Source organism: Rhinolophus hipposideros, assembly GCF_964194185.1.
Source record: "Rhinolophus hipposideros genome assembly, chromosome: 3".
Lineage (NCBI taxonomy): Eukaryota > Metazoa > Chordata > Mammalia > Chiroptera > Rhinolophidae > Rhinolophus > Rhinolophus hipposideros.
In genome coordinates this window covers 12,875,365-12,902,084 of record NC_138049.1, presented here as the reverse complement: position 1 = coordinate 12,902,084, position 26,720 = coordinate 12,875,365, and the positions used below count along the sequence as shown (strand labels likewise).

The window sequence follows — 26,720 nt, the reverse complement described above, 5'->3', positions numbered from 1 at the left end:
ACTAAAATGTGAGTCCCCATTTTTTATCTTTCCTTAAGCAGTAATATGAGTATTTTATTTACTTGATTATATGGAAAACAAACCTTAGCAAGAATATTATAGAGGTAAGTCTTCATATTTGCTCAATGATGTCTATGTTTTCTGTAATATTCTATTACTCTCCTTGAGGTCATCTATATTTTAATTTCCAGTACACTTACAGTTAATGTAAATCTAGCAATGCTAAGAAAATGAGCAGAAACAACCTAGTTTTTTAGAGAATTAGGACTGCAAAAATTAACATTGTAAAAAAATTCATATTAATTTTTTCAGATTTTCTGACAGCTACTCAGGAGTATGCTACTTGACAAAGATGATTACTGCTTCACACTAAATTAAATTCTAATGACAGTTAGAGTGAATGCAAGTTATACAAGAGTTAATGCTAGAGTTATTCAGATTGAGGAAACCAGATTTCTGAATACAGTTTAGTGTAGTTATTAAGGGTATTTTGGCACAGTTACTCCTACTTCCAATAACTTCCCAATGCTCAGAAGATTGAGTCTAACCTAATAAATCTTGCAGAAAAAAAAAAAAAAAACTTGAAATTTTAACTAACCTACATCTCGTGAAAAGTCTCATGGAATTCTTTCCTATAGCCACACTTTCCATACCCTATTGTCATGGCTGGAATATCCTCAGGGGGAATAATTATAATTCCTGTCTTTTGTTTATGTTGTCTTTTCTACCTTGCTCTCTGCTCTTTGCTTAGTAAAATTGTTGTCATACTTTCATGTACAGTACCAAAGTCAGCACAGCTCTTAGACTGCTCCATAAGGAAAAAATTCCTGTGACCATTGTACTCCCTGCTACAGCATTTAAAATTCTGTAGAATCAAATGTCTGCCTTTATGTTTCCCCTATGTGATTTTAAATGGGTTCCCTCACTGTCAAAACTCTAATTTTCATGTTTAAATAACAATTTGAATTTTAAAAAATTAATATAAATTATATTTTAGATAAATATTTATAACATGAAGGAAATAACATTTCTAAACTAATGTGCCACATAGAGTAAGAGCCATGTTAAGAATTTTAATGAGTAACTGAGATTTATAAAGAATAGGTATTAAAGTTAATTGTACTTGAACAGAAGATGGATTTCTGAAGAGCTTTTCCGCTCTGTAACTTGCTATATAAATAGAATTTTCAAACGTTAGAAAGCAGTCTAGTTCTCTATCCTACACAAATTTAACCCAAAATGCTGTAGCTGAGAGTTTGGAATATTTCTATGTATGTCAGTAGGAGATGGGGAAAGGACAAGAGAAAAAAGTCCCTTATCCCAAAAGCCATTTGGACGTGGCCAAGAGGAGTGTATTCTGTAATTTAGCTGAGGAAATGACGAGAAGGAAATTGTTCTGTGTCTCAGGAACCATGTGGAATTCCAAGATAAGAAAAACAGTTGCTAATTTGAGTATAAAAGCAGGAAACATGATACACTTGTTTCCTTTTATGCAAACACAAGTATATGAGGGGTTGTGTGAAAATTAGTATTCTTCTGCTGAACCACAAAGACATAGAAACAAAGTGCTTCTTTTGGATATACTGGCTTTTCTTTCTTTCTTTCTTTTTTTCTTCTCTCTCTTCTATTTCTTGTGGATATTATGGCTAATAACACAGCGAGTTCAGGGAGTTCATTGCCAGAAAACTTTTGGGGTAAGATATTTTCTTTAACTGCTTTTAATGTAAAATGAGGATGCAGAGATATGCACTGCATTATTTACTGAAAGATTGGATATCTCTGAGACATTTTGTTTACTGTAAACTGTTTTTATAGATTGATTATAACAAATATATTCACATAAAATGTCTTTAAAGTGGGCTATGAAGACACTTAAGAAGAATCTGGGCAACAAATACAGATTTGGGCTGGTGTTACAAAATATAATTAGAAAATAATAAGAATAAAAATGAGGAAATAATAAGGTGAAAGTAATTGCTTTTTGGTATATGTTAATGTGAATTTTGTTGGAAAATTAAGTTTTGTTTGTTTTAAGGTTATAGATGATGTATTTGATTTAATGAAACCAATAATTTCTATAGAGGTTATTTGAACTTACATTGTCAATGTTATACTCTTTAATTTCCCAAGTGAATCTAAATGACAAATCTACATGTAACGAGTGTGATAACATAGATGAAATAAGGAATCATATCACGAAATTAGAGGAAAAAACTGGAATAGAGAAAGTTGAGTGGAGACAATATCACATATAACAATCCAAAGAAAGCCTATCACAGGCCGAAAAAGAAAGAACACAAAAGGACTTCTTGACTGACTTCAGACACAGCTACTAGCCAAGCATTGGCAGCAGGATGGAGGTCCAAATTACCAGTTGTTCAATGCTAGAGGTACAAGGAAGAAGGACATTGACATGTACTCTGGGGTTCAGGGAAATTTTAAAAATAAATGGCAATTTGTGTTACATCCAGAAACGGAGCTTTTGAAGAGATCAGTATTCATATTTATTAGTCCAGAACAAGTTTTTCATCCTCTTAGAGAACTATTTCAGACTTTCTGATGTGATTCAAGGGGACATTTGGGAACAGTGAGGTGAAAAGAAAGCAGCCCTGATGGACTGTTTTATCCACCATCACAGAAATTTGTATGAAAAGAATTAATTCTTTTTACCATCAACCATTTATGTTTGCTTCGTGTTTGAAAAGGAGAGATATTAGTAAACATCCTAATCTAATTATATAACAAAATTAAGAAGAAAATAAATTATGCTTGCATATCTAAAAGAATGGTTTGGTAATAAATGAATCTAGGGAGACACCAACAGATAGTGAGCTTTTGACTTGTAGATGTCTAATTATACATACTGGTTACAACGCTTCTTAGTTTCCTCATTTACAGAGAAAGTGAATGTGCTAAACACATGCTGAAAAACAGCTAGTATGCGTTTACCCTAAACTCATCATTACAAAAATAAGTAGCTATGTAAAGGTATTCAAAAGTAAAGTGACTCTTATTGCAAAACTTGATCTATAAAAGCCAAATCTATTTTTTCAGACCATTAAAAGCTAAATTTCAGGTTCACTTAAGGAAATCATTATCCACCAAAACAGGGATGATAATCACGAAATAAACTTGATCCAGTGAGAGCAAACACTTAATTGGAGTCCAGTTACCAATCCTAAAATGATAGGTTTATTTTTAATATAGAAATCTGTTCTTGAGAAAGAATTCAAAGTTATCATTCCAAAGATAGTTCCTAGTGTTTCTTTGTCTTAGTATGTGACTACAACGGAAAAATAGATAAAAATAATGAAACCCTGGAAGGGGAGTATTATATTGATAAGCATTGACAAAACCAGTGCAAATATGCTGAACAGATACGATGTTTAATGATTGGGAAAAACATCTGAAAGATCACATTATTTCTTCTGAAGTAAAAAATATTCAGTGTAAAATGCAAAAATGTAAAATTTTCTAAAATGTAAATGTCCATCTTTTTATTTTTATTTGTATCTAAATTGATATCTATTTTGATCACTGACTCCACAAACATATTATTTTGAAAATCTTGTGAAGTGTAGTGCAATACCTTGTCTATTGCTTCCAAAATCAATTGTCTGCTTGGCACTTTGGATTCAGAGAATTAAAGACCAGCTTAGAAAAACAAAACTTGTATGTTGAATCGTATCATTTTCCCAAACTTAACATACTTAAGCTGCATAAAATGTTGTTCTCCAAATATAATTCTCCTGGTTTACTTTACTGAATGCTAAAAATTAAGGTAGTGATAGGAGGTCATTACCAATCATGATGGCCAGTATTTTCATAGTAACCCCCCATGAAAACATTCTAAATGTGCCAGCATTAAAGTAATTTGGGCAAGGGTGGGCAGCAACATCGGCTTGGGAGTGACAACACAGCTGAAGACTGCCTTGCGTCCTTTGCAGTCTTTCCTGCATTTCCCTTCACTGTGAACATTCCCCATGAAAGCAGCAGGAAACATAACCTGTGAGTTTGCTGTGCCCTGCAGTGATGAAATAGAGAAGTATCATTACACTTGATTACCCTGTTGGTCCTTAGAGTCCTAAAGAAGACATATGGTAGCTGTGGCTATACTTCCTGCCTTACCACGTGGGTTTTCCCTTTTCGTTAGCATTGTGTGTGTGTTTGGCTAGCATTATTGGTTCAGCAACTTGCGTGTTCATCTCGATGAATCCTCTCCAACTACAATGTCTGTCCTCAAGAAGATCACCCTTTTGGAGGAGATTATGTGTCCATATATATGCAAACAAATGCCTGTATTGTTATGGAATAACACAAGACAACATATGGTAAAATGTTAATGATTGATAATATCTTATGGATTTTAAAAACTAGGCCAGAAATGGTCCCTAAATCCTTCTTTGAAAAAAAGAATGAGGGCTTTAACCTGTTCCTAGAAGGTCAGAGAAGATTCAAATCGGGAAAGACATTTTAGTCATTCATTTTCCCTTCATTCACTCACTAACTCATTCGCTCATGTGTTTATCTATTCAGTTCATTTGTTTACTCAGATGCACGGACTGGCTAACCATTATACGATAGGCAATGTGTTAGGTGTTAGGATATAAATAAGGCAAAATGAGCGTTTCAGGGAGTTCAGGAGAAATGTGATCAGCAAATCTGCACAAATACACACAAGCCATGTTTGTAGAGAAGGGAATGGCTTGAGAAAGATTTGTGTAAAGTTTTGATCGGCAGTGTAAAAGTTCGACCTCGTTTAACACAATAGTTCTCAATTTCATGAAATTAGGTCTCCCCACTTTCCTCTTCCCTAAGACTTTTTCTCTAAGGTTGGAAAGGAAATGGAGTGGGGGGAGCGGTCATGTACTATCAGGGTACTGGAAGGAGAGGACCTTTGGTTCTCGGTCAAGTTCTGGCCCCTGCTGACATATACTAATGTTTCTCATCGCTGTGGGGGCATTGCCCTTTTCCCTCCTTGCTTCCATCGCTGAAGGCTCGTAAAAAAATCAGGGTATGTGATCTATGCAGATTTTGCTAATAGCATGGTTTTTGCTTTCTTTAAGGCCCCTGTGGTCTACTAGCTCTTCCATCTGCCTCAGAAAATGATGACTGCTCTCTTATAACCTGGAGCTGAGGGAGCTTCCTAACGTTGGAGCTTCCTGAAGTGTGTCAGGTGCCTTAGACCTGGATGTACTAGCATCCACCCCCACCCCCACTCCTACTCTGCTCTTCAGGCACCCAGGGTTTCTCAGGGGGCTTGCTATCTTCCTCATCTGGACTCAAAGAAGCTGCCAACAAGTACCAGTTTCTCTGGGATTCCCTAAATTGATCTGTAGCTCATCACAGACAGGGATGGAATGATGATTTCTTCTCCAAAAACTTTACTGGTCACATACTTTTAGCTTTTCTCCTTGTTTTTCCAAAACTTGTCCTCTGACACTGATGAGTTATGGACTGGATGTCTGTTTCCCACTCCCCATTCACATGTTGAAGCTCTAACCTGCAATGTGACTGTTTCGAGATGGGGCCTTTGGGAGGTAATTAGGGTTAGATTAGGTCATGAGGGAGTGTGGGACACTCATTGATGGGATTAGTGGCCTTCTAGGAAGAGGGACAGACGTTGCCCCCTCTCCCTCTCCACACATGGACAGAGGAAAGGCCATGTGATGACATAGTGGGAAGGTGGTCATCTGCAAGCCAGAAAGTAGGCTCTTTCCAGAACCTGACGAAGCTGACATCTTGGTCTTGAACTTTCTAGGCTCCAGAACTGTGAGAAAGTTGTTGTTTAAGCCACCCAGTTTATGGTATTTTGTTATAGAAGCCTGAGTTAACTAAGACATGACTTATAGGCAGCCATTTATTCTTCCCAATACTGTTTCAGGTAAAAAGATATCTTGTTGAGTCCTTTAGGCTCTTAGCATTTTGAAACAATAACAAACAGAACAAATAAAACACTCTTGTCTCTTTCAAAATGCCTCCTAATTGCAGTAAACAATCAGTTTTCAAGATTATCATCTATTGTATACATTTAACAATAATCCAGTTAGTAATCCAGTTAGTAATTCTAAACATCAACTTTTTCTAACAACACTAATCCTCTCCAAAATAATTGTGAATTGATTTGTTGGAGAGTCAGGTGCTGTCAAGGAGAGAAAACCTTTGTTACAAAGTCTCACAATCTGATTTGTCTTCCTCCAGAATAACAATGGCTCCTAGAGATACCCTAGCAGATGGGGGTAGGGTTTTCCTAGAGGAGTCAGGAGGGAGCGAGCTTATGGGCTGGACATACATCACAATGATGGTCTCTGTATTCCTTCTTCCAGAGCACCAAGCAAATACTGCGTATTTCAAATGCATATCTTTAACTTGTATTTGAAACATCTTGGACATCTATGCATTATTGCATGTTAACAGCCTACTATTTCTCTTATTTCAGTTACTGGAAAGTTTGAAAAGTAAGTATCTGCAAAGGCTTGCCTTTAAAAGTGCTGCCTCTGAATTATGTAGAGAGAATCTTGAAATTTCATTTCTCACTGGACTCCATGTTCAGAGATTATGACTCAGTAGGTGTGGGGGGAGTTTAGAAAGCTATCTTGTTTAATAAGTCCCTGACTTTAAACTTCTGCATCTACGTTCATGAGACAAATTTGCCTGTAATAGTCTTGTCTTGTAACAGCCCTGTCAGGTTTTGATGTCAATGTCATGCAGGTCTCCTAAAACAGGGTAGGAAGGGTTCCCTGTTTTTCTATTATCAGGAAAAGTTTGTGTAAGATTGTCATTGTTTATTTCTAAATGTTTGAAAAAATTCAACAGTGTAATTATCAGTAGTATTTTTAATAGGAAGGTTTCAAATGACAGAGTCAATTTCTTTAACAATAGTGGACTACTGAAATATTCTATTGATTCTTCTATAATTTAAGGTAATTTGTGTTTCCTAGGAATTTGCCAATTTGAATTAAATTTCCAAATATATTGTCTTAAAGTTATTCATAATACTCTCTCATATGTTTTTTCCAATATATTACTATGACAAAATTCAAATACACAAAAGCATTTAAAGAATTCAGTGTATATTTAGTCTATGACTAATGATGCTATTGTGATATCGTAATTATATTTCCCAATTATTTACTACTTGTACACAGAGTATTTTAATGTATTAGTGTAGTCCGCAAAAGCTTACTTGGAATTTTATTTTCATGTTTCCAATGCCTATATAATCTGTTTTAGTGTTATCTTCTTTGTTCTTGATATTGGTTGGTAATTCATTTTCTCTCTCTCTTTTGCTTTCCCTCCCCCAACCCCCTTTCTTTCTTCCCTTTATGGTCATTCCAATCAGTAGTTTATCAATTTTTATTATTATTTTTGGAAACCACATTTGGTTCTCACTTTTTCTTTCATTTTTGTGTGTTGCTTTTTATCTGTCATTGAATTCTGTGTTCTCTTATTTACTGTATTCTATTTATGTTTTATTTAGTTGTCTTTTGCAAGCTTCTTGATACGGAATCTTAAATCACTGATTTTTCATACTTTCTTCTTTTTAAATGCATACATCTAAAGCTATACATTTTCTTTTTTTTTATTTATTTATTAGTTTCAGGTGTACAAGACAAGGTAATACTTAGACGTTCATCATTTATATCCCTCACACTGTGAACCCCCCTCCCCCCATCCACTATCCCTCCGACCTCACACTGAACCATCACATTATATATATAAAATTATAGTTGGCATTCATTAATGTTTAGCTTCTGGTGTACAATGCCATGATCAGGTATCCACAGTATCCCTGAGGTGGTCTCCCAAATAGGACGCATGTCCGTCGGATACCCAACAAAATCTTTACAACATTATTGAATACCTTCCCCAAATTAATTTTCAAAAAAACCCTGAGGCCATCTTGTGGTTACCAGCTGCGTCCAAATCCCTTCACCTTTCCCCTTATCCCCAACCCCCCCCCACACCCATCTAACAACTCTTGGTTTTTCCTTTGTGTCCCCAAAACTGTTTCTGATTAGTTTATTCACATAGTCTTTTCTTTAGATTCCATATATAAGTGAGATCATATGGTACTTGTCTTTCTCTTTCTGACTTATTTCACTTAACATAATGTTCTCTAGATCCATCCATGTTGCTGCAAATGATAAGATTTCTTTCTTCTTTATGGCTGCGTAATACTCCATTGTATAAATGTACCACAGCTTCTTAAGCCAGTCATCTACCGATGGGCATTTCGGTTGTTTCCATATCTTGGCTATTATGTAAAGTGCTGCAATAAACATAGGAGTGCATACAGATTTTTGAATTGGAGTTTTGGATTTCTCCGGGTAGATGCCTAGGAGTGGAATTACTGGATCATAGGGTAGTTCCATTTTCAGATTCCTGAGATACCTCCATACTGTTTTCCATAGTGGCTGCACTAATCTGCAATCCCACCAACAGTGCACTAGCGTTCCCTTTTCTCCACATCCACGCCAGCATTTGTTGTTTGTTGATTTATTGATGATAGCCATTTTGACTGGAGTGAGGTGGTATCTCATTGTGGTTTTTATTTGCATTTCTCTGATGGTTAGTGAGGTTGAGCATTTCTTCATATGTCTTCTTGCCTTCTGTATGTCCTTTTTAGAAAAATGTCTCCTCAAGTCCTCTGCCCATTTTTTAATTGGGTTGTTTGTTTTTTTGGAGTTGAGTTGAGTAAGTTTTTTATAGATTTGTGATATTAATCCCTTATCAGATATATCATTGGCAAATATCTTTTCCCATACAGTAGGATCCCTTTTTGTTTTATTGATGGTTTCCTTTGCTGTGAAAAAACTTTTTAGTTTGATGTAATCCCACATGTTTATTTTTTCTCTTACTTCCCTCACGCGAGGGGATATGTCAGTGAAAATCTTACTCCTGGTAATGTCCATGAAGTTTCTTCCTATATTTTCTTCTAGATATTTTATGGTTTCAGATCTTACATTTAAGTTAAAGCTATACATTTTCCTCTAAACGTGGCTTTAGGTGCATTTCACATGGCGGATGACATAGGATCAAAAACCTGAAATTATCCATACAGATGACTGGGGAAAGAACTTCAGGAATAAGTTACAGTCAGTGCATGGCCCTAAGTCAGGAGCACGTCGGGAGTGTTTAAGGATCGGCAAAGAAGGCAGTGTGGATAGAGTTCACTGAGCAGCAGGACAGTGGAGATGACCACAGATAAATAGTAACAGCTCATGTTGGAACTTTAAGGCCATCTTTAGGAATTTGCTTTTATTCAAGAAATGGAGGGTTTAGAACAGAAAAGTGATGCAATTTGAGATTACATTTTCAAAGGTTCAGTCTGGCTATTATATTGAGAACAGAGTGTATTCGGGGAGAATAGGATAGATTCCTATCCTATCTTCCTGCAAGGATAGAAACAGGAAGACCAGAGAGAAGACCGTGGCCATATTCCAGGTCAAACATGATGTCGCTTGGACCAGGGTGGTGGCAGAGTAGTCAGTAAGAATTCTGGATATACAGGTATTGTAAAAACAGAACACATTGGATTTTCTGGCAGATGAATTACACATAGAAAATACTTACTCTTTGTTTAAATTCTTGGAATCAATGAAGTTTTCTTTGCCCTAAATATTATTCTCTCTAAAAACCTTTTGCCGACCTCTTATTGCCAGAACCATTCTCCTTTATATTGTAGGGCACCAGGGACAGCATAGCCTGCTTGGGTCATAGCTAAGTTTATGATTCTTAAAATTACAAAGGATTTTGTGAACGTTCTGTTGTCAAAAAATCACTTTTCAGATATTGAAACAATTCAACTGAAGGCCACTAGATGGCGACCTCTACTAAATTTTAATACTAATAGGAAGAATTTGAGGTGTTGAGTAGCTTTACTAAAACCCAGATTGAATATTAGAATCTCAGAATTGGAAGGTAGTACAGTGACTGTTGTCCTTAGGCCAAGGTAGACCAAACGGACATGGGTAAGTTGTGCGAGCATTATAATAATCGTCATCACTCATTGGGGACTTAGGGGCCAGACCCTTGTGAGTTGTATCGATACATTTTACAAGTTAGGATAACAATGCCTAATTTATATGCCATACTTTAGATTTTAGAGTTTATTTCTTTTGCCTTCTGAGGAATAGCTGCATTTTTAAAAAGCAATTGTTTCTGCTCATTAGTTGCATTATACTGTAATTATATGAAATAAACTTATGGCTCGTTTTTCTTTCCCTAGATTGTTGAGAAATAAAACAAACTGTCCTCAAAAAAAGAATATCTGAACAATTGTATTTTTTCAGGTACATTTTCTTTTATAGTAGGTTTTTAAAAAGGTCTCCTGAAATTTATTGTCAGAAGTTGACCAGAATTGAATTACACATGTGAAAATTTAAAGCTGTATAGCCAATAGACGTTGTGTTTCTTACATGTTTTTTGCTTTGTTTTGTTTTTTTTTTTGTTTTTTTTTTTTGGATTCTACAGTTTGGGTCAGAAAAATCATTCTCTTTAAACAAAAAAGAATCCTATGGAAGACTACTCTGGAACAGGCTGTTATAACTGTGAATCTTGACATTTCTTTCTTGTTGCTTTTCTGCATTTCCACACTTATTTTTGCAGTTTGTATTAAAGGGAGCTTAACAAGATAGATAAGCTTTTTACCATATATTTCAGGAAGTCCTAGAGATTCTTCTGTTATTATAATTTGTAACTATTAAAAAATTCTGCACATATAACAAGGACATAAGAATTAGTGCAATTATTTCTAAAATAGATATTTAACTGAATTTATGGATAGGGATATCATTTTCATGGCATGTGCACTCAATTGAACAACAAAGATTAAGCAAATCCATATCCAAGGCAGTGTAATATTTTTTCTGTCATTTTGTAACATCTGTAACTCTGTCTTACCTTATTGTACATTCATTCAAAATTTATTATTAATGAGTATATATTATTCTCATAATTCCCACATACATTTAAAATTTATAATTTAATCCTTTTTGGACATCTGTATAATCATATATAGTCTTTTATTTATAATAATCATATATTTTGAGTCATAATTTTCTATTCTGCCTGCTACTTCCCTAAATGTTGGGCACAGACACTGGATTTACAGTGTCAGATAGAGATATTATCAGGCCATAGAGAATTATCATTTAAAATTGATTTATTTACTCTCCTGGGAATATTATTCTAGTTTTAATGTCACAAAAGATAATATTTTTACTCATAAAACTGAAATTTGTTGTTTAAGAATATTTTGGTGGTGGAACATATTCTTTAACAACTCGTCTACTGGAGTTTGGAAATGACCCTTGTTTTCTTATATCAGAACAATATTTTGGAAATCAAACAGTCATCTGGCACATAAATGTATGTCTGACTCCATGTATTTTGGTTGTCTTTGTTAATTTTCTCAATCACTTTAATAGACAAGAACTTATTTTCTTTTGATCCTATACTTTTTAAGTTTCTAATTATTTTCTTGAATTTGAACCTGATGTTATTTTTTACTATAAATAAACCATTGGGAACATTTGTCAGAAGAAAATGTTAGATTTTCTTCTAGAAAGAAAGAAGAAAATAGATAGAAAGGTTTAAAGGGGAGATAGATACTTTGAGACCATGTACAGGAGCTCCTGGAACCTTCAAATACTTTTATTGGGTAACTGAATCTGCTTCGAGATCCTAGTTTTAATCTCCACTTAGTTGAAATAAAGTGAATGTATTTCTTTGGTCACATTTACTATACCTGCTTATATCCTGAGACATTTAGGATCCTTAGTCAGGCCCTAGTGGTTACATAAGCTTATCCACAAAAGCAATGACATATACTTTGGGAACCTGAATATTTGTCTTCTCGGTTTATGTCCTACATGAGTGAAAGCAATAGTCCCCTGACCAGTGCTAGTGGTCATTCTTCAATTATCAAAATAAATAAAGTGTTAGTTTTACCACACAAACCTTAGATTCATTCAATATCAAGAAAATAAGAAGCTTGAGCCAAGTCATTTTTGAGTTTGTTTTAGCCGAAACCCCGCATCTCTGATTGTATCGATATCTGAAGTGATTGATATTCAAAATTCTCCTGGGGAGGCTGTTGTTTCAGGGAAGTATAACTGTAGAATACATAATATTGCTTTACCACAATTTTCCCAAGTATTTTTGTTCATAACAGGCTATCAAATCTTGGCTGCTCACACCAGAATCCTGGGAGTCATTCTAGATTTCTCCTTTTCTCAGTATAACAAAGTATGGTGTTTGTACTGGTTTATTTTTATTTTTAGAGTGTGGACGTGGACGAGGGATTGAGAGTTATTTGATTGTTTTTAATTTTCTTTTGTCTTGAAGGATCCTAAATTTCCCCCTTGCTTGTCCCTCTTTTCTCCTTCATTGTGTGACTTCCAAAAAACACCTCTCCTTTTTTTTCTTTCTTGTTTTTAAATAGCTTTATTGAGATATAATCCACATATCCTATAATTCACCCACTTAAAAGGTACAATGAAATGGTCTTTATTATCGTCACAGAGTTGCGTGACCTTCAGTACAATCTAATCTGAGAACATTCTGTCCTTCAAAAAGAAATCTGGTTCCCATAGCAGTGAGTCCTATTCCCTCCTACCCCCTCCTTAGCCCTAGACAATCACTGATTTACTTTCTATCTCCATAGTTCTGTCTGTTCTGGACATTTCATGTAAATGGAATCATATGAGAGATGTGATCTTTTGGTACTAGATTCTTTACCCTCTTCTTCCTCGGGGAGGGATTGCTTTCTAAGATTGCCTCCTCATTGTTTCCCATATGTACTTGAAAGTTCCTTTCCTATAGTAAGTGTGCTCAGGAATCAGACTACCTTTTCACTAGTTTCAGTTTTTCCAGAATTGCCTTCCCTCTTCATGAAAGCTTGTGGTAGAAGCATGGGAGAAAATGTATTGGTATCTGTATCTGTGTTTAATCTGTTAATTTTTTAGGTAACTTGAAGTTGCCTGTTCTTTGTCTTCTAATTATGTTGAAGGCAAGAATTTTGTATAGTTTTATTTGTTAACTTTGTTGTTCTCTATTCTTTTTTGGAGGAAATGTCAAGAAATTCTGATTTACATTGCTGCCAATGCCTTGGCAATCCTGAATTCCTGTAACTTCTCTTTTAGTTTCCAAATATTTGAGGCACTGATAGTTAGAAATTAATCTGGAATTTTACTGTATTACTAAAAAGGCTAATATCAGGTTTTGACTTTATTTGCTTTTGCCAGATAGAGCCTAACTCAATGAAATCCTTATCTCAAGAGATTGAATGTTATGGACATGACTCAATATTATTTTTGTGAGACACATTTTGTAAGAACAATACTGGGTCTAACAAATTTTTCCTAAATCATCTTGTAATTCAGCAGTCATCTTCCTATTATGAAAATGTACTGTTTAGATTTGATATAAAAAATTGTTTTAGAAGACCTTGACATAAACATCTGTAGGGATAACTATGAAAGCAAAACCCAAAAAATATAGTCTTTCAATAAAAGATAAATGTGAAAATAAACCGTGGGAATACACTAAATATATTCTAAAATTAAGAAGCAATAATTATTGTTACGTATCTATTAACATTGGCTTGTTTTATTTTTTCTGGTTTATAGATTTTCTATATATTGTCATAGATTACAACAATAAACTGGAAAAAAACACAAACCAATGCAATCATAAAATAACTCCGTTGAAAATAATAAAAATCAATGAGACTAAACAAATTACCTAAAAATCACACAACATGTTAGAGATAGAGATGAGTTGGGAATCCTGAATCAGTTAGCTCTCGTTGTGTAATAATCCATCTCAAAACACAGTGACTTAAAATGATCATTTATTTAATTTAGTTCACTGTGGGTTGGCAGTTTGGGCCAGGCTCAGCTTAATGGGTTTTCTGTTGATTTTCGCTCATGTGTCACACTCAGTTTTGGTGTTGAGTAGCATCTGAATTATCGAGATGATCCCTTTCATGTTTGAAAGTTACCAGACTCTTGGACAGGGCAATAGGAGTAACTGAGCCATATGTCTCTCACCAACCAACACGCCTGCTTAGGCTTGTACATATGCTAACAGTTGCAGGATTCCCAAGAGTAGAGTGGTGGATGCTGAAAGGCCTCTGGAGGCTCAGACTTGCACTTACTCAGAATCATTTCCATATCATCCCATTGGTCAAAGTAAGTCATGAAGCCAGCCCAGATTCACAGGGTAGGGAAACAGATTCTACCTCTTCATGGGAGGAACTTCAAAGCATGTTCAGCGCCTCCTTGTTTTGTTTGTTTTTTACCCCATTTCAAAACTCCAATTAGCTAATTTCCAGTCATGACTCTCTCAATACAGAATCCTTAGATAATCAGATAAGATAGCTTACCCCTCTATTTAACAGTAACCAATTTTTGTTAATGAAATTTAGGAGTCTCTACCCAAAAGGCAATACTCAAAATGGATCTTGAGTCTCTATCCAAATACTCAAAATGGATCTCTATCCAAATACTCAAAATAGATCTCGCTCACCAGAACAGGAAATCTGAACAAATATAAGTTTGGTGAATTGAAGGATACTACTGTAGAGCAGAGATTCCGTGGAAATTCAGAGGACAGGAATTTTAGTATCAAAACAAGAGCATGACCGCAGCATGAACTAAAACTTGGGGACCAAGAAAGAGGCCAGTAGTCTGCATAGGCCATGTCATCAATGAGTCAGAAATATGTGACAGGGGTAAATTTCAGGAAATCTAACGTAAATCAGTCAGCCCACCAGGTGGTTCTGTCCCAGCACTTCCTGTCTCAGAATGAGCACAGGAAGTGAGACATCATGAAGCCTGCAGGTGGGAGACATCAGTTAGTTTGGTGAGCATAGACAAAGGAAAATACACAGTCAAAATGATTACGAAATTCTTTATCATTTTTGGCACATTAGTTACTGCAGTAACTCATATCAAAATAATTTCTGGACTACATTTGCAATCTTATAAAAATTTTATAAGTCACATAGTGGCCTTTTTTAAAAAACTGAAACTATTTTTATTACTGATTTCCTAAAAATAATACAATAATGTAAGCAACACGGAGTGCTACAGCTTAAAATACTATTTTATGTCTTTTTGTTTAAATAAATGGAAACATAACACTTTCCATTTATTCATATCCACCTAGTGCCATCTTCTATTTCCCTAACTTAAAAACTATTTAAATTAATCATGTATTTCATGTCATAGTTCCTTTTTTTACTCTGCCCTGTGTTTTTAGTTGAATTCCTATTTACAAATCAGATTACCTATTTGTGTTTTTTGTTTGTTTGTTTGTTTCAGATGAGCTTATAATATCCTTCACAGTGTCCATGGCAATTGGGCTTGTCATTGGAGGATTTATTTGGGCTCTGTTTGTATGTCTGTCTCGAAGAAGAGCCAGTGCGCGCATCTCACAGTGGAGTTCAAGTCGGCCATCTAGGTCTTCTTACACTCACGGCCTAAATAGGACTGGATTTTACCGTCACAGTGGCTGTGAACGTCGAAGCAATCTGAGCCTGGCCAGTCTCACTTTCCAGCGACAAGCTTCCCTGGAACAAGGAAATTCTTTTCCAAGAAAATCAAGCTTCAGAGCTTCAACTTTCCACCCATTTCTGCAAACTCCACCACTTCCTGTGGAAACTGACAGTCAGCTGATGACTCTTCCTTCTTCCAGTACCTCTTCCACCATCGACACTACTCATAGCCTGAGTCGGCCTGATTTCCACTGGTCCAGTAACAGTCTTCGAGCTGGCTTTTCACCACCACCCCCACCTCCCTATGAGTTGATCATGAAGGCATTCCCAGATTCCTGAGTAGGGTGCTTTCATTTTTAATTTGTTTCTTTTTTTTGTCTGTTTTTGAAGGGATATTCTAAATAGACTAAACAGAATTTTGAGGACACATGACTGATGAGTTCCCAAGGTGAAAAAGGCTATGCAAGTTGGACATTACGATGTACAACATATTTTCTTTGATCACATTTTTCCTTGTCACACAAAAAAAGTAATATTTTCCCAAATAGTGATATATTTATATATTTTGTATCCAATGTAAGGATTATTAAAGGTAGTGATTCTAATCTAAGAATCAGCAGTGATACAGCCTATATATTTTAGATTAAAATAAAGACAAGGTATTTGCAGTTTATAATCTTCATTCATTATCCAATGTGATTATAAAGGGAAAAAAATCAGTGTAACTTAAAATTTTTTTTTCTATCCAAAGGAATTTTGATTTCACCTTCTTTAGAATGAAAAGTGAACCATTTTACAATTTGGATTTTTAATGGCTTATGTGGGCACAAAATGACAGAAAATAGAAGATTCTGAAGTTTCTTGATTCCATTCATTTTTGAGAAGTATGGGAATAAAGGAAAGGAAGCTACATTACAGGATACTTCAAATTTAACACAGATTTTTGTGCTTTTCCTAAGAACAGTTATCCACATCACTGAGGCAGAATCCTTGGATTTACTAACATGATAATTTTACTTTTCTTCACTGTTGTTATGTTGTTAGAAAAGCAACAACTGCAAATCCAACTCATTTGACCTAAAAACAAACTTTAACACTGAACTTGCATTTTTCTTAAGGGGTAAATTCTACTTTTTAGATTTAAATCTAGCAACTGGGAAAGCACTTTACCTAGGGACCTTATTCTTTAAATTCATAGACAAATAAATAAGGGTCAGTGGGGACAAAGTTTGTCATCGAAATAGATGTTACAACCATGAAGAATATTCTTTCCTGGATTGATTTATTAGGCATCATCCCTCATTTGTATCTCTATGATTTTCCACCTCAGATTCTGTGACGTATCTTTGTACAATGATTAAACCATGCTATATGGTCCTTGGTGCAGTTGTATAAGGAGTCCACTTCCACAAATGGCCATCCTTTTAATGAAAGGTACATTCCCCAAATGTGGGTACCAAAGAGCTTCAGTGACCCAAATGTCTAAGGATCCTTTTTTTTTTTTTTATTTAAGGACACAAGTTCACTGGATAATGACTCAAAAGTCCTGCGGTTTATTTCTGACATGGTAAATATTTAGCTTATGTTGCTCTTTGTTTTTCTGAAGATTAGGATTTTCAGTGGAAAAAAAAAATGTACTCTCATTTTAGTTTCTGCAATGCAGTGGTCCCAGCTAATGCTGTCTAAATATGGCTCAAGAATGTAATAATTTTTATATAACAGAGATTTTGTAGAACATTTTCTTTCCTTATTTTTATTTACTTATATTTTTTATTATCCCTCAAGGATAATTATTGTAATTATTCTTAATAATGTCTATAGATAGATGCTGTCTAATACAATATACCGGGAAGAAAGAAAGAAAGGAAGAAAGAAAAAAAAGAAAGAAAGAAGGAAGGAAGGAAAGAAGGAAGGAAGGAAGGAAGGAAGGAAGGAAGGAAGGAAGGAAGGAAGGAAGGAAGGAAGGAAGGAAGAAAGGAAGGAAGAAAGAAAAAAAGAAAAGAGAAAGACATAAAGGCTCACAGAATAACCAATTTGTTTTAAGTTGTTTTTAAGATTTCAGGAGATCATTAACTTAGTAACAAAACTATCTTTTGCTTGTATGAAATCCTTAACGTTTATCATGGGAAGTAAGCAAAGTTTATGGGTTTTATCTAGATTTTATATTGGGAATCAAAACTAATTTCTATCTCACAAATTAGAAAACAAAAGCAGAAATCTTCTGGTGAATTTAGTCATCTGGCAGAATTATTGTCTCCTCCCTCTTGTAAATATTGTGCAACATATAAAATGTGAAATTAAAGCAAAAACTAGAGACTATTTTAGTTATATTTTTTATTTGAAATGTTTCCTTGATTATGAAATAAAATTCAACTGATGTCACTTTTGTGACATAGGTTATTTGTTGAATAATCTGTGAATATCTTCCATTTTACTTTGGCATTTTAATACAATCTATTCCATTCTCTATTTCTGAGACACAAACATTATTTTATATAAAAATGTATGAAATAAAAAGGGTGACATCACAAATAAATGGAACAGGATTTTTCATTGAATTAATACAGATGTAAAATAACTTATTTATTAAAAACGTTTAATTTAGATTCTTACTTCACTATATGAACAAATAATTCTAGGATTATTTAATTAACTGTTTTGGAGAATAAACTTTTTTATTGAGATATATTTGACATATAACATTATATTAATTTCAGGTGTACAACATAATGATTTGATGTATGTACATATTTTAAAATGATCACCATAAGTCTAGTTGGTATTCATCACATTACATAGTTACAAATTTCCTTTATGATGAGAACTTTTAAGATCTATTCTCTTAGTAACTTTCTAATATACAATATAGAATTTTTAACTATAATCACTATGTTGTAATTACACCTCCAGGGCTTATTTATTTTATAACTGGATATTTGTACTTTTTGACCCCCTTTACCCATTTTGCTCCCTCTGATCTATGTGTTAAAATAAACATTTTAAGTCAAGGAAATATTAAAACTAGAGACATTTTAAATGTTAGGAACTCTATTTTTTCTAGAGCCAAAAGGATGGAAAAATTACAAAGACAAATATTAATAGTTTTGATTATTTGAAAAATTCTGAAATCATGTTCATCAAAAAATAAACTAATCCATAGTTTTAAAATGAGAGAAAAAAAAAACAGGAAGGAGAAAATAGAGGGAGAGGAAGGGAGTGGGAGAAGAAAAAGAAGATGAGGGGGAGAGAGAGGAGGGGATAAAAAAAGTTGCACCGTAGAAACAAATGGCCACTATCTTTAAGTTATGATTAGTGCACAGAAATAGACATGAAAGCACTCAGTTCTGAGTTGACAAAGGAGTAAAGGAACAAAACAAATAATTCACAAATAGAAAATTTAACCGATGAAAAAGTATATGATGAGGTAACTAGTATTATTACTGAGAAATCACACAAGTACATTTAAACAATCAATACCCTAGCATTTCTGTCCACCACCTTAGCTGATCATTCATAAAAGAATGAGTCTCTTCATCATTGACAAATATACTAAGAAAGGAGTGCTCTCACACGTTTCTGGGGGCAAGGTAAATTGGGGCTGCCCTTTTGGAAGATAGTCTGATAAAACATATCAAGAACTTTGCACTGGACAGATCGTGAAGTTTCCTAATACTTGATTGATGCGCAGTTTCTATTGAGGAAAATGGCGATGGCCTTTTTGGGAGACCAATACTGTTCTACTAGCCAGGCATGACGGGACCAGAACATTCCATATCAGATGGTGAGCAACTGACCAAATTAGATTTTACCTGGTTTGGGCTGATGTAGGTTGGGATGAGGAAAGAGTATAGGAGAATTGCCAGCAGCCACAAGGGGGAAAGTAATACTAAAACAGCAGAGATCTGGGGCAGAAACGCTGCAGCACGTTTTTGAAAATTAAAAAAAAATAATTTTTCAATTATAGTTGACATTCAATATTATATTAATTTCAGGTATAAAGCATGGTGGTCAGACATTTATATAACTTATGAAGTCGTAGCAGCCTTTTAATGAACTCCCATTACTTACGGTTACTTGTATATTTTTATGACTCTACAACTTGAAAGAAATTAACCTGCAAACCAATTCATGGAGCAGGTGATGAGAAATAGACCCTTAGCGTGTATATACTGGGATAGTTCTGCCCTGACCCAAGCAAGTGGATCCCTGCTCTAGGTTGCCAGAGGTCCCACACTTTGGATTACCTTCCTTGAAATTTTCTAAATCACAACTTAGTGTATAGGACTAGCCATCTGGCTCGGGTACCCTGTGCCTGGACCAGAACCCAGTAGGTCCTGGTCCATGTTTCTTCCCTCTAGGGTGCTCTTTGATCCTCTATCCCTTGTGTGGGGTTGACCAGATGTCCAAGGAGCTCCACAGCTCTTATTTATGGGGCTTCTTGGGTTTTCATGGTGGGGTGGCATTACAGGAGGGTAATCAGACACCTTCTGTTGATTCGGGCATATTTCTTTCATGGGATCACATTTTGGACAATTAGAATAGTGCTAATGTGCTGATTTGGGGTCACTGAGAATGAAGAATCTTCATGTGCATTAATTGGATAAACAACCACTCGAGAACTTCTTTTCAACTTATTTAAAATATTCGTGGAAAAATCACTGTCCCTCACATGTACCCAAGAACTTCGTACAACATTTTAAAGCAATGTGTTAAAACAAGATAGGCCCTGCAAAAAAATATTTACCCAGAGCCTCACAAACTGTAGGTGTGCCCCTATGCAGATAAAATACAGGAAGGCAAAAGACATTTGCCTAATCTGATTTGGAAAGTAAGCAGTCTCAGCTTTGTGGTAGTAAAATGCTTGCTGTTTCTGACTCTGTGGTTCAGACTCTACAGTTAATGAAGAGCTCTGAGAATTGTAGCCATAGCTTTAGAGTGATTCCAAGAGGTAAAGCCATGAATAAAGAACATATTTCTGCCCTCTTTGATGGTCTAAGTCAAATAGAGAGCAGTCATGTAAGCCCACTTGCATCCATGGTGGCTCTTGTAAGGTGTGTTGTGGAAAGGATAGACCTTAATTCCAGAGTGCCTGACCAACAGGAGCTAGTACTCCAGGGCTAGTGTGTGTCACTGCAGCCAGGAGTCCTTGCAAGTTGTAACCTTCACTTTGAGACTCCTAAATACCAAATGCAGAAATAGAGACTTTTAAGAATTGTGGGATTTCCAGCATACGGGAACTCCATGAATAAAGAGGGTCCATAGAAAAAAATCAAGGTTTTTAGGTTAGCCCCAGCTTAGCTAAAAGCCGACTGTGGGATGACTGGAACTTAAATTGTATTATTGGCTGCAATAAGATAGGAGGAACTCGGGCTGGCAGCTAGTAAGTAACAGAAACCAAATAGCTAGGTAGTCATGGGAATCCCAGAGTAAAGGTTTTCAGGGTATTGTGGAGTAGCCTAAGATGTTTGTTGAAAGAGAGAGAATACTGACAAAATGCATGACAAAGAGTTAACGATCTTTGCATAAAGAACTCATATGATCAACGGGAAAATCATTACGAGAGGGAAATTAGGAAATTCACTAGTGAAAATGGACATAAAAATCTGAAATAGAAAGGAAAATGCTATGTGCAGTGAAAGTAAGGGAAGCTGAAAGCTCCTATTAAGAATCCCCAGGCTTCCATGGGCATCCTCATTGCCTAACTTTTAATAAACCTTTTCTTGCATTCTTAAAAAAAAAAAAATCCACAAAGAATAGGAACAAGATATAAGTAGACATCTGCTAAGATTCACAAGGGATACCAAGACAGCACGCACTTTCCAGCTCAGTGACACATATGATATTGCCGCAAATCAGATAAATGGAGATAACTCCAATAGGTGATGTAAATACTAAATCTGGAAAGATAAGCACTGGAGACATGAGCGGACTGTTGGAAAGGTTAAGCCCACCCTGCTTCAAAGAGTCACTAATCGACAGATTTGACAGAGCTCAAAAGTTACTTTGCCCAGAAGTGCCATTTTTTCCTTTAACAAGTTTTCTATCAGAGGCTGTTGAAGTCTGAAGACAAACTGTCTTTACACCTTCAGAGAAATATATGTATATGCAATTAGTTCTTCTATAAAACATCTTTCTTTGATGTGGATTACCTTATAGATGGAGTGATATCGCTGGGAAGTCCTATTGGTTTATTTGGGACTTTTCCTAACACATTCATGTCTTGAAACAGAAATAAATTTTCTTAAATTAAGAAAAAGAGCCCTAGCAACATATGAAAACCACAAGGAAAAAGCTGGTGATCTGTCTACAGAAGTATCTAATTTTTGGGCAAGTAGAGGCTGATTTATTAGCATCACAAAGCACTGTGTTTTCTGTTTGTTAAACTATCTGGCAAGGTTTTGATGGTAGATGAAGACACTGCAAAAATAAGGTGGATTCAACCACACTGTAATTGGGTATCACAGATTTGGGTAGAGCTTCCCCTGTATTAGCTTTCCACAGTGACCCTTTCAGATGTCAGATGGTCATAGGTGTATCTGCAGAAAACTCCAAAAGGGAGGGAGCCAGGCTTAAGAAGCAAACAAAATAGACTGCAATCGTGGATTCAAATACGAAGCATCTTTCTCTCTGTCTCTTCTGTTTGCTTCTCTCTACACGTTATGCATCTTTTCTTTTTTTTATTTAACATAAAAAAGAATGTTGATAAGGTACTAGGGGAAAAATAAAGCCAGAAATTCCCACAACTCGTAAGTTACTGGGTGATGGGAGCAAAAGAGAGATAGTTTTCCTATCTTGAGAGTATAGGACACACTGTATTGTCTGCCAAAAACCCTGCCATTCTGAAAACCACACGACCTCCCCTAACTACCTACCCATGTAATCATGGCAGGAACAATCACTGCATCAAATTTAACCTCATCCGTTGGTCCAGGAAAAGGTTATCTGATTAGGCAAATCTGGTGACAAGCCAATATCTCTCAGGTGGCTAAAACTATAAGAAATAAATTGAAAATCTATTTTCTCCCATATGGTAAGAAAGAAATTAAACTGATACACAAAGAGAAGCACAAAACAAAGCAAAACAAGACAAAACAAAACAACATGAAACTGCCAATAGTTTTGAAATTTGTAGTCCTGGGAGCTCCTAAAAGCTACTTATATCCCTCTCCTTTCTATGGCATGAGCAGTGAAATCATTCTTGGATCCTACTGGATAGATACTATAATAGCTTTCTAGTAAATTCCCATTTTTATGTAAACCAAACTGAGTTAGATTAGAATTCACCACAAAGGTTTATAACTAAGCAGGTATATAACACATACTGCTTTATTTCTGAAGCTGATAAATTGAGAAATATGGGTATAATCATATTGTGAGAAATCATATTAGCAACTGCTACTAAAATTAAATATAGAGTATCTATCTTAGGGAAAAAAAGTATGTAAACAAATAAAGAGCAGATTGTGTAGTGCATGATAGAGAACAAAGGAAATACCAATGAAAAGTAAAAACCAAAAGCATAAGATGTCAGAATTAAAATAAAATAAATTTCATTTTTGAAAAAAATAAACACAAGTGAGATAAACACACACAAATAGCACGCTTCTAGTGGACAAAAAAATTTCAATATTAATCCAATTGTAAATCTTGCTTAAAATGAAGTGATTCAGAAAAGTTGAAAGTAAAAGGCGAGGCAAAGGTATTTTAGAGTATTCCTACTATCAATATCAAAAAAAGTTGAATTCAAGATGAAATATGTGAACTAGGATAAAGTGTATTACTTTACAGTATTAAAAAGCATAATCCCAATGAAGATATATGTTACTTTGAGCCTTAGGTAGCAAGTAACAAAGCACTAGAAATATCTTTATAAAACAAACTGCAGACATCATGAGGGATACAAAAGAATATTGGATATATGTGGAAGTTGTGCGTTATCTATGGAAACGAAGCTTCGGTATTTTAAGACATTTTATACCTAAATAAAATAATATGTTTAAAGCTATTTTAGTCAGAACCCTGTCATATTTTTTAAAAAACATGTCTGTGTTTGCCTTTTAATTTAGATGAATATAGAGTCATATGGAAACAAAAGTGCAGAAACAAAGTCTTCAAAATTCTGAGAAAGAAGAGTAATGAGAAAAGACTTGGACTACTAGATATCAAAATATTATTAAAGCTAAAATAATTTTAAAATAATGCAAAAAATCAAAGGAAAGTGTACAAAGTGGTTGAACAGAATAAACAATACAGAAATAGAAGTAGTTACATGTGGAAAATCAGTTATAATGAATGTGGAATTTTTAATAATTGAGAAAAATTGATTATACAAGAAATGTTTGGGGAGAAACTGGATGGCCATAGGTAAAATATCTCTTACTCATATTAAAATAAATTCAAAATGGATAAGACATGTAAACATTAAAATGAAATAAAAGCATGCAATAAAAATGGATAAATATCGTAAGTGAATTCGGGTAGTGGGAGATCAGATTTTTTTTTAAATTTTGAAGTTTAATTTTTTTAAATGAACAAGACTTGTTTATGTAAAATCTATATTTGAAATCAACTTCACTGAGATTTAATTAATTACAATAAAACAGATAGCATTTTAAGTGTGATCAGTTTTGACATATGTATACAGCCGTGTTAAAATCATCATAACCAAGGTATATAACAACTTCCATCATCACAAAATGTTCCCTTATACTAATTCCCAGTCAATCCCCATTTTCAAGCGAACCTGGATGTACTTTCTATTATTATCGATAAGATTTATTTTTCCTGGCGTTTTGTACAAATGGGATCATACAATATGTACTATTTTGTGTCTGGTTTCTTTCACCCAACAACAGTATTTTGAAATTCATTCATGTTGCTGCATGTTTCAATAATTCATTTCTTTTTATAGCTGAATCTCATTGAATACATTCTATGACTTGTTTGTTAATCTATGGTGGACATTTTACTCCCAGTTTTGGCTATTATGATTAAAATTTCTATGCATCTTTGCAGAGCTGTAGTAGGCTGAGAAATGGCATCCAAAAATATATCAATTCTTGGAAACTATAAATATTACCTTATATGGTAAAAGGAAACTCATGTGATTAAGTTAAGGATTTTGAAATTGGGAGATTATCTTGGTTTATTTCGGTGGGCTCTAAATGCCATCACCAGTGTTCTTATAACAGGCAGAGTGGTATTGTAAATAATGCTGCAATGAATATAAGGGTGCACATATCTTTCAAATGAGTGTTTTAAATTTCTTTGGATAAATTCCCAGAAGTGTAACTGTTAGTTCTTACGGTATTTCTATTTTCAATATGTGGTATATTTTTGATACATACAATGGACTATTACTCAGTCATAAAAATGAATAAACTCTTGTCATTTGCAACAATATAGATGAACCTAGAGGGTGTTATGTTAAATAAAGTAAGTCAGACAAAAAGACAAATACCATGTGATTTCACTTATACATAGAATCTCAAAAAGAAAATAAATAAACAAGCAAAACAGAAACAAACTCATAGGTACAGAGAACAAATTGATGGTCAGCAAATGAGAGGGGTTGGGAGCAAGGGTGAGAAGGATTAAGAAGTACAAATTGCCAGTTATAAAAATAGTCACGGGGATGTAAAGTACAGCTTAGGGAATATAGGAAATACAATCAACAATATTTTAATAACTATGTATGGTTTCAGATGGGTACTAAACTTATCGGGGTGATCACTTTGTAAGGTATAGAAATATCTGGTCACTATGCTTTACACCTAAACTAACATATGTGAGTTGTAGTTGGAAACAAATTTTAAAAAAAGGAAAGGCAGAGAGGGTTCTCTCTCTCTCTCACACACAACACACACACACACACACACACACACACACACACACAGGAAAGAGAAAGGAATGTGAAGACAGAGCAGAAAAAGATTTGAAGATGCTGGCCTTGAATATTGGAATGATGCTACCACAAGCCAAGGAAAGCCAGCAGCCACCAGAACCTGGACGAGGCAAGGAATGGATTTTATTCTAGAACTTCTGGAGGAAAAGCAGCCCTGTGAGCACTTTTTTTGGCCCAGTAATAAGATTTTCAACTTTTGGCCTCCTCATCTGTGAGAGAATACATTTCTGTTGTAACAAGCCACCATGTTTGTGGGAATTTGTTATAGCAACCATAAGAAATGAATACAAGGCCTATGTTTTGATTTCTCTTGGATAAATATCTAAGAATAGCACTGTTGGCTTGTATCAGAGGTCTACATTTAACTCTATAAGAAATTGCTAAATTATGTTCCAAAATAGCTGTACCATTTTAAATTTCCACTAGCAATATGAGAATTCCACTTATTCCATATTCTCACCAATACGTTTCTTCTTCTTCTCCTTCTTCTTTTCAGCCATTCTGGTAATTTATTGTGTTATCTCATTTTTGTTTTAATTAACATTTTTCTGATTCTCTGCAACGTTTATTGTGCAACATTTCTCTGCAACGTTTGTTGTACTTATTGGTCATTTGTGTAGTATTTTTTTGGTAAAGTATCTTCTCAAATATTGTACCACTTTTTAAAAACTGCTATCTTATTATAGAAATTTGAGAGTTCTTTATGTCATCTATGTAAAAGTGCTTTATTAGATATGTGTATTGGAAAATGTTTTCTCCCAAATTTGACTTGCTTTTTCATTTTATTCATGTACTTTACAAAGAACACAATTTCTCCATTTTGATGAATTCAACTTAATCAATTTTTAATGTTTTATAATATTTATTCACCCCCAAGTCACAAAGTTTTGAACTAGTTTGTTCCTGCTGTGTAATAACTTTGTAGCCACAAAGGGCAGCTCTCTCAGGCCCCTGATCTCTGAATTCTCTCCTCAACTCTGTTAGACTCCTGCACCCAGCTTGGGCTCCTCCCCTGCTCTGGGAAGTGTCTTCAAAAGGAAATCTGATGTGATTGTAGAGGTTACATCATTTGTTTTCCTTCTTTCTGTTATCAAATTCACATGCTGCCTTTGTTGCCCAGTACATTCAGTTTTATAGTTTGTTTGTGGTCAGAGGGTGAATCTTATCCCTTTTATCTATTGTGTCTAGAGGTGGGAGTCTCTGTAAAGCTATTTTTAAAAAATAAAGAAAAATGGTAAAACATTACCTTGGGGTGGGAAGAATGCTATTGAACAGTACTAAAAGACAAATCATGAAGTGTTAGTAATATTT

General features: G+C 34.8%; 1 protein-coding gene across 3 annotated transcripts; it reads left to right on the top strand.

Moving 5' to 3' along the window:
* The first annotated feature begins 1,490 nt into the window (after positions 1 to 1,490).
* On the top strand, positions 1,491 to 24,951 carry MYCT1 (MYC target 1). Of its 3 annotated transcripts, none has more exons than XR_013992696.1 (4): positions 1,512 to 1,694; positions 15,333 to 15,844; positions 17,019 to 17,072; positions 17,327 to 18,514. XR_013992696.1 is itself a non-coding variant. In XM_081039710.1 (3 exons), exons 1-2 carry the CDS (start codon positions 1,643 to 1,645, stop codon positions 15,842 to 15,844), a joined length of 564 nt encoding a protein of 187 aa, XP_080895836.1. In that variant the 5' UTR covers positions 1,491 to 1,642; the 3' UTR covers positions 17,019 to 17,355. The 3 variants fall into 3 exon arrangements, 1 of the variants encoding a protein (XP_080895836.1); XR_013992695.1 differs by lacking the exon at positions 17,327 to 18,514 and adding an exon at positions 23,572 to 24,951 and having other exon boundaries at positions 1,519 to 1,694; XM_081039710.1 differs by having other exon boundaries at positions 1,491 to 1,694; positions 17,019 to 17,355.
* The last annotated feature ends 1,769 nt before the right edge of the window (positions 24,952 to 26,720 follow it).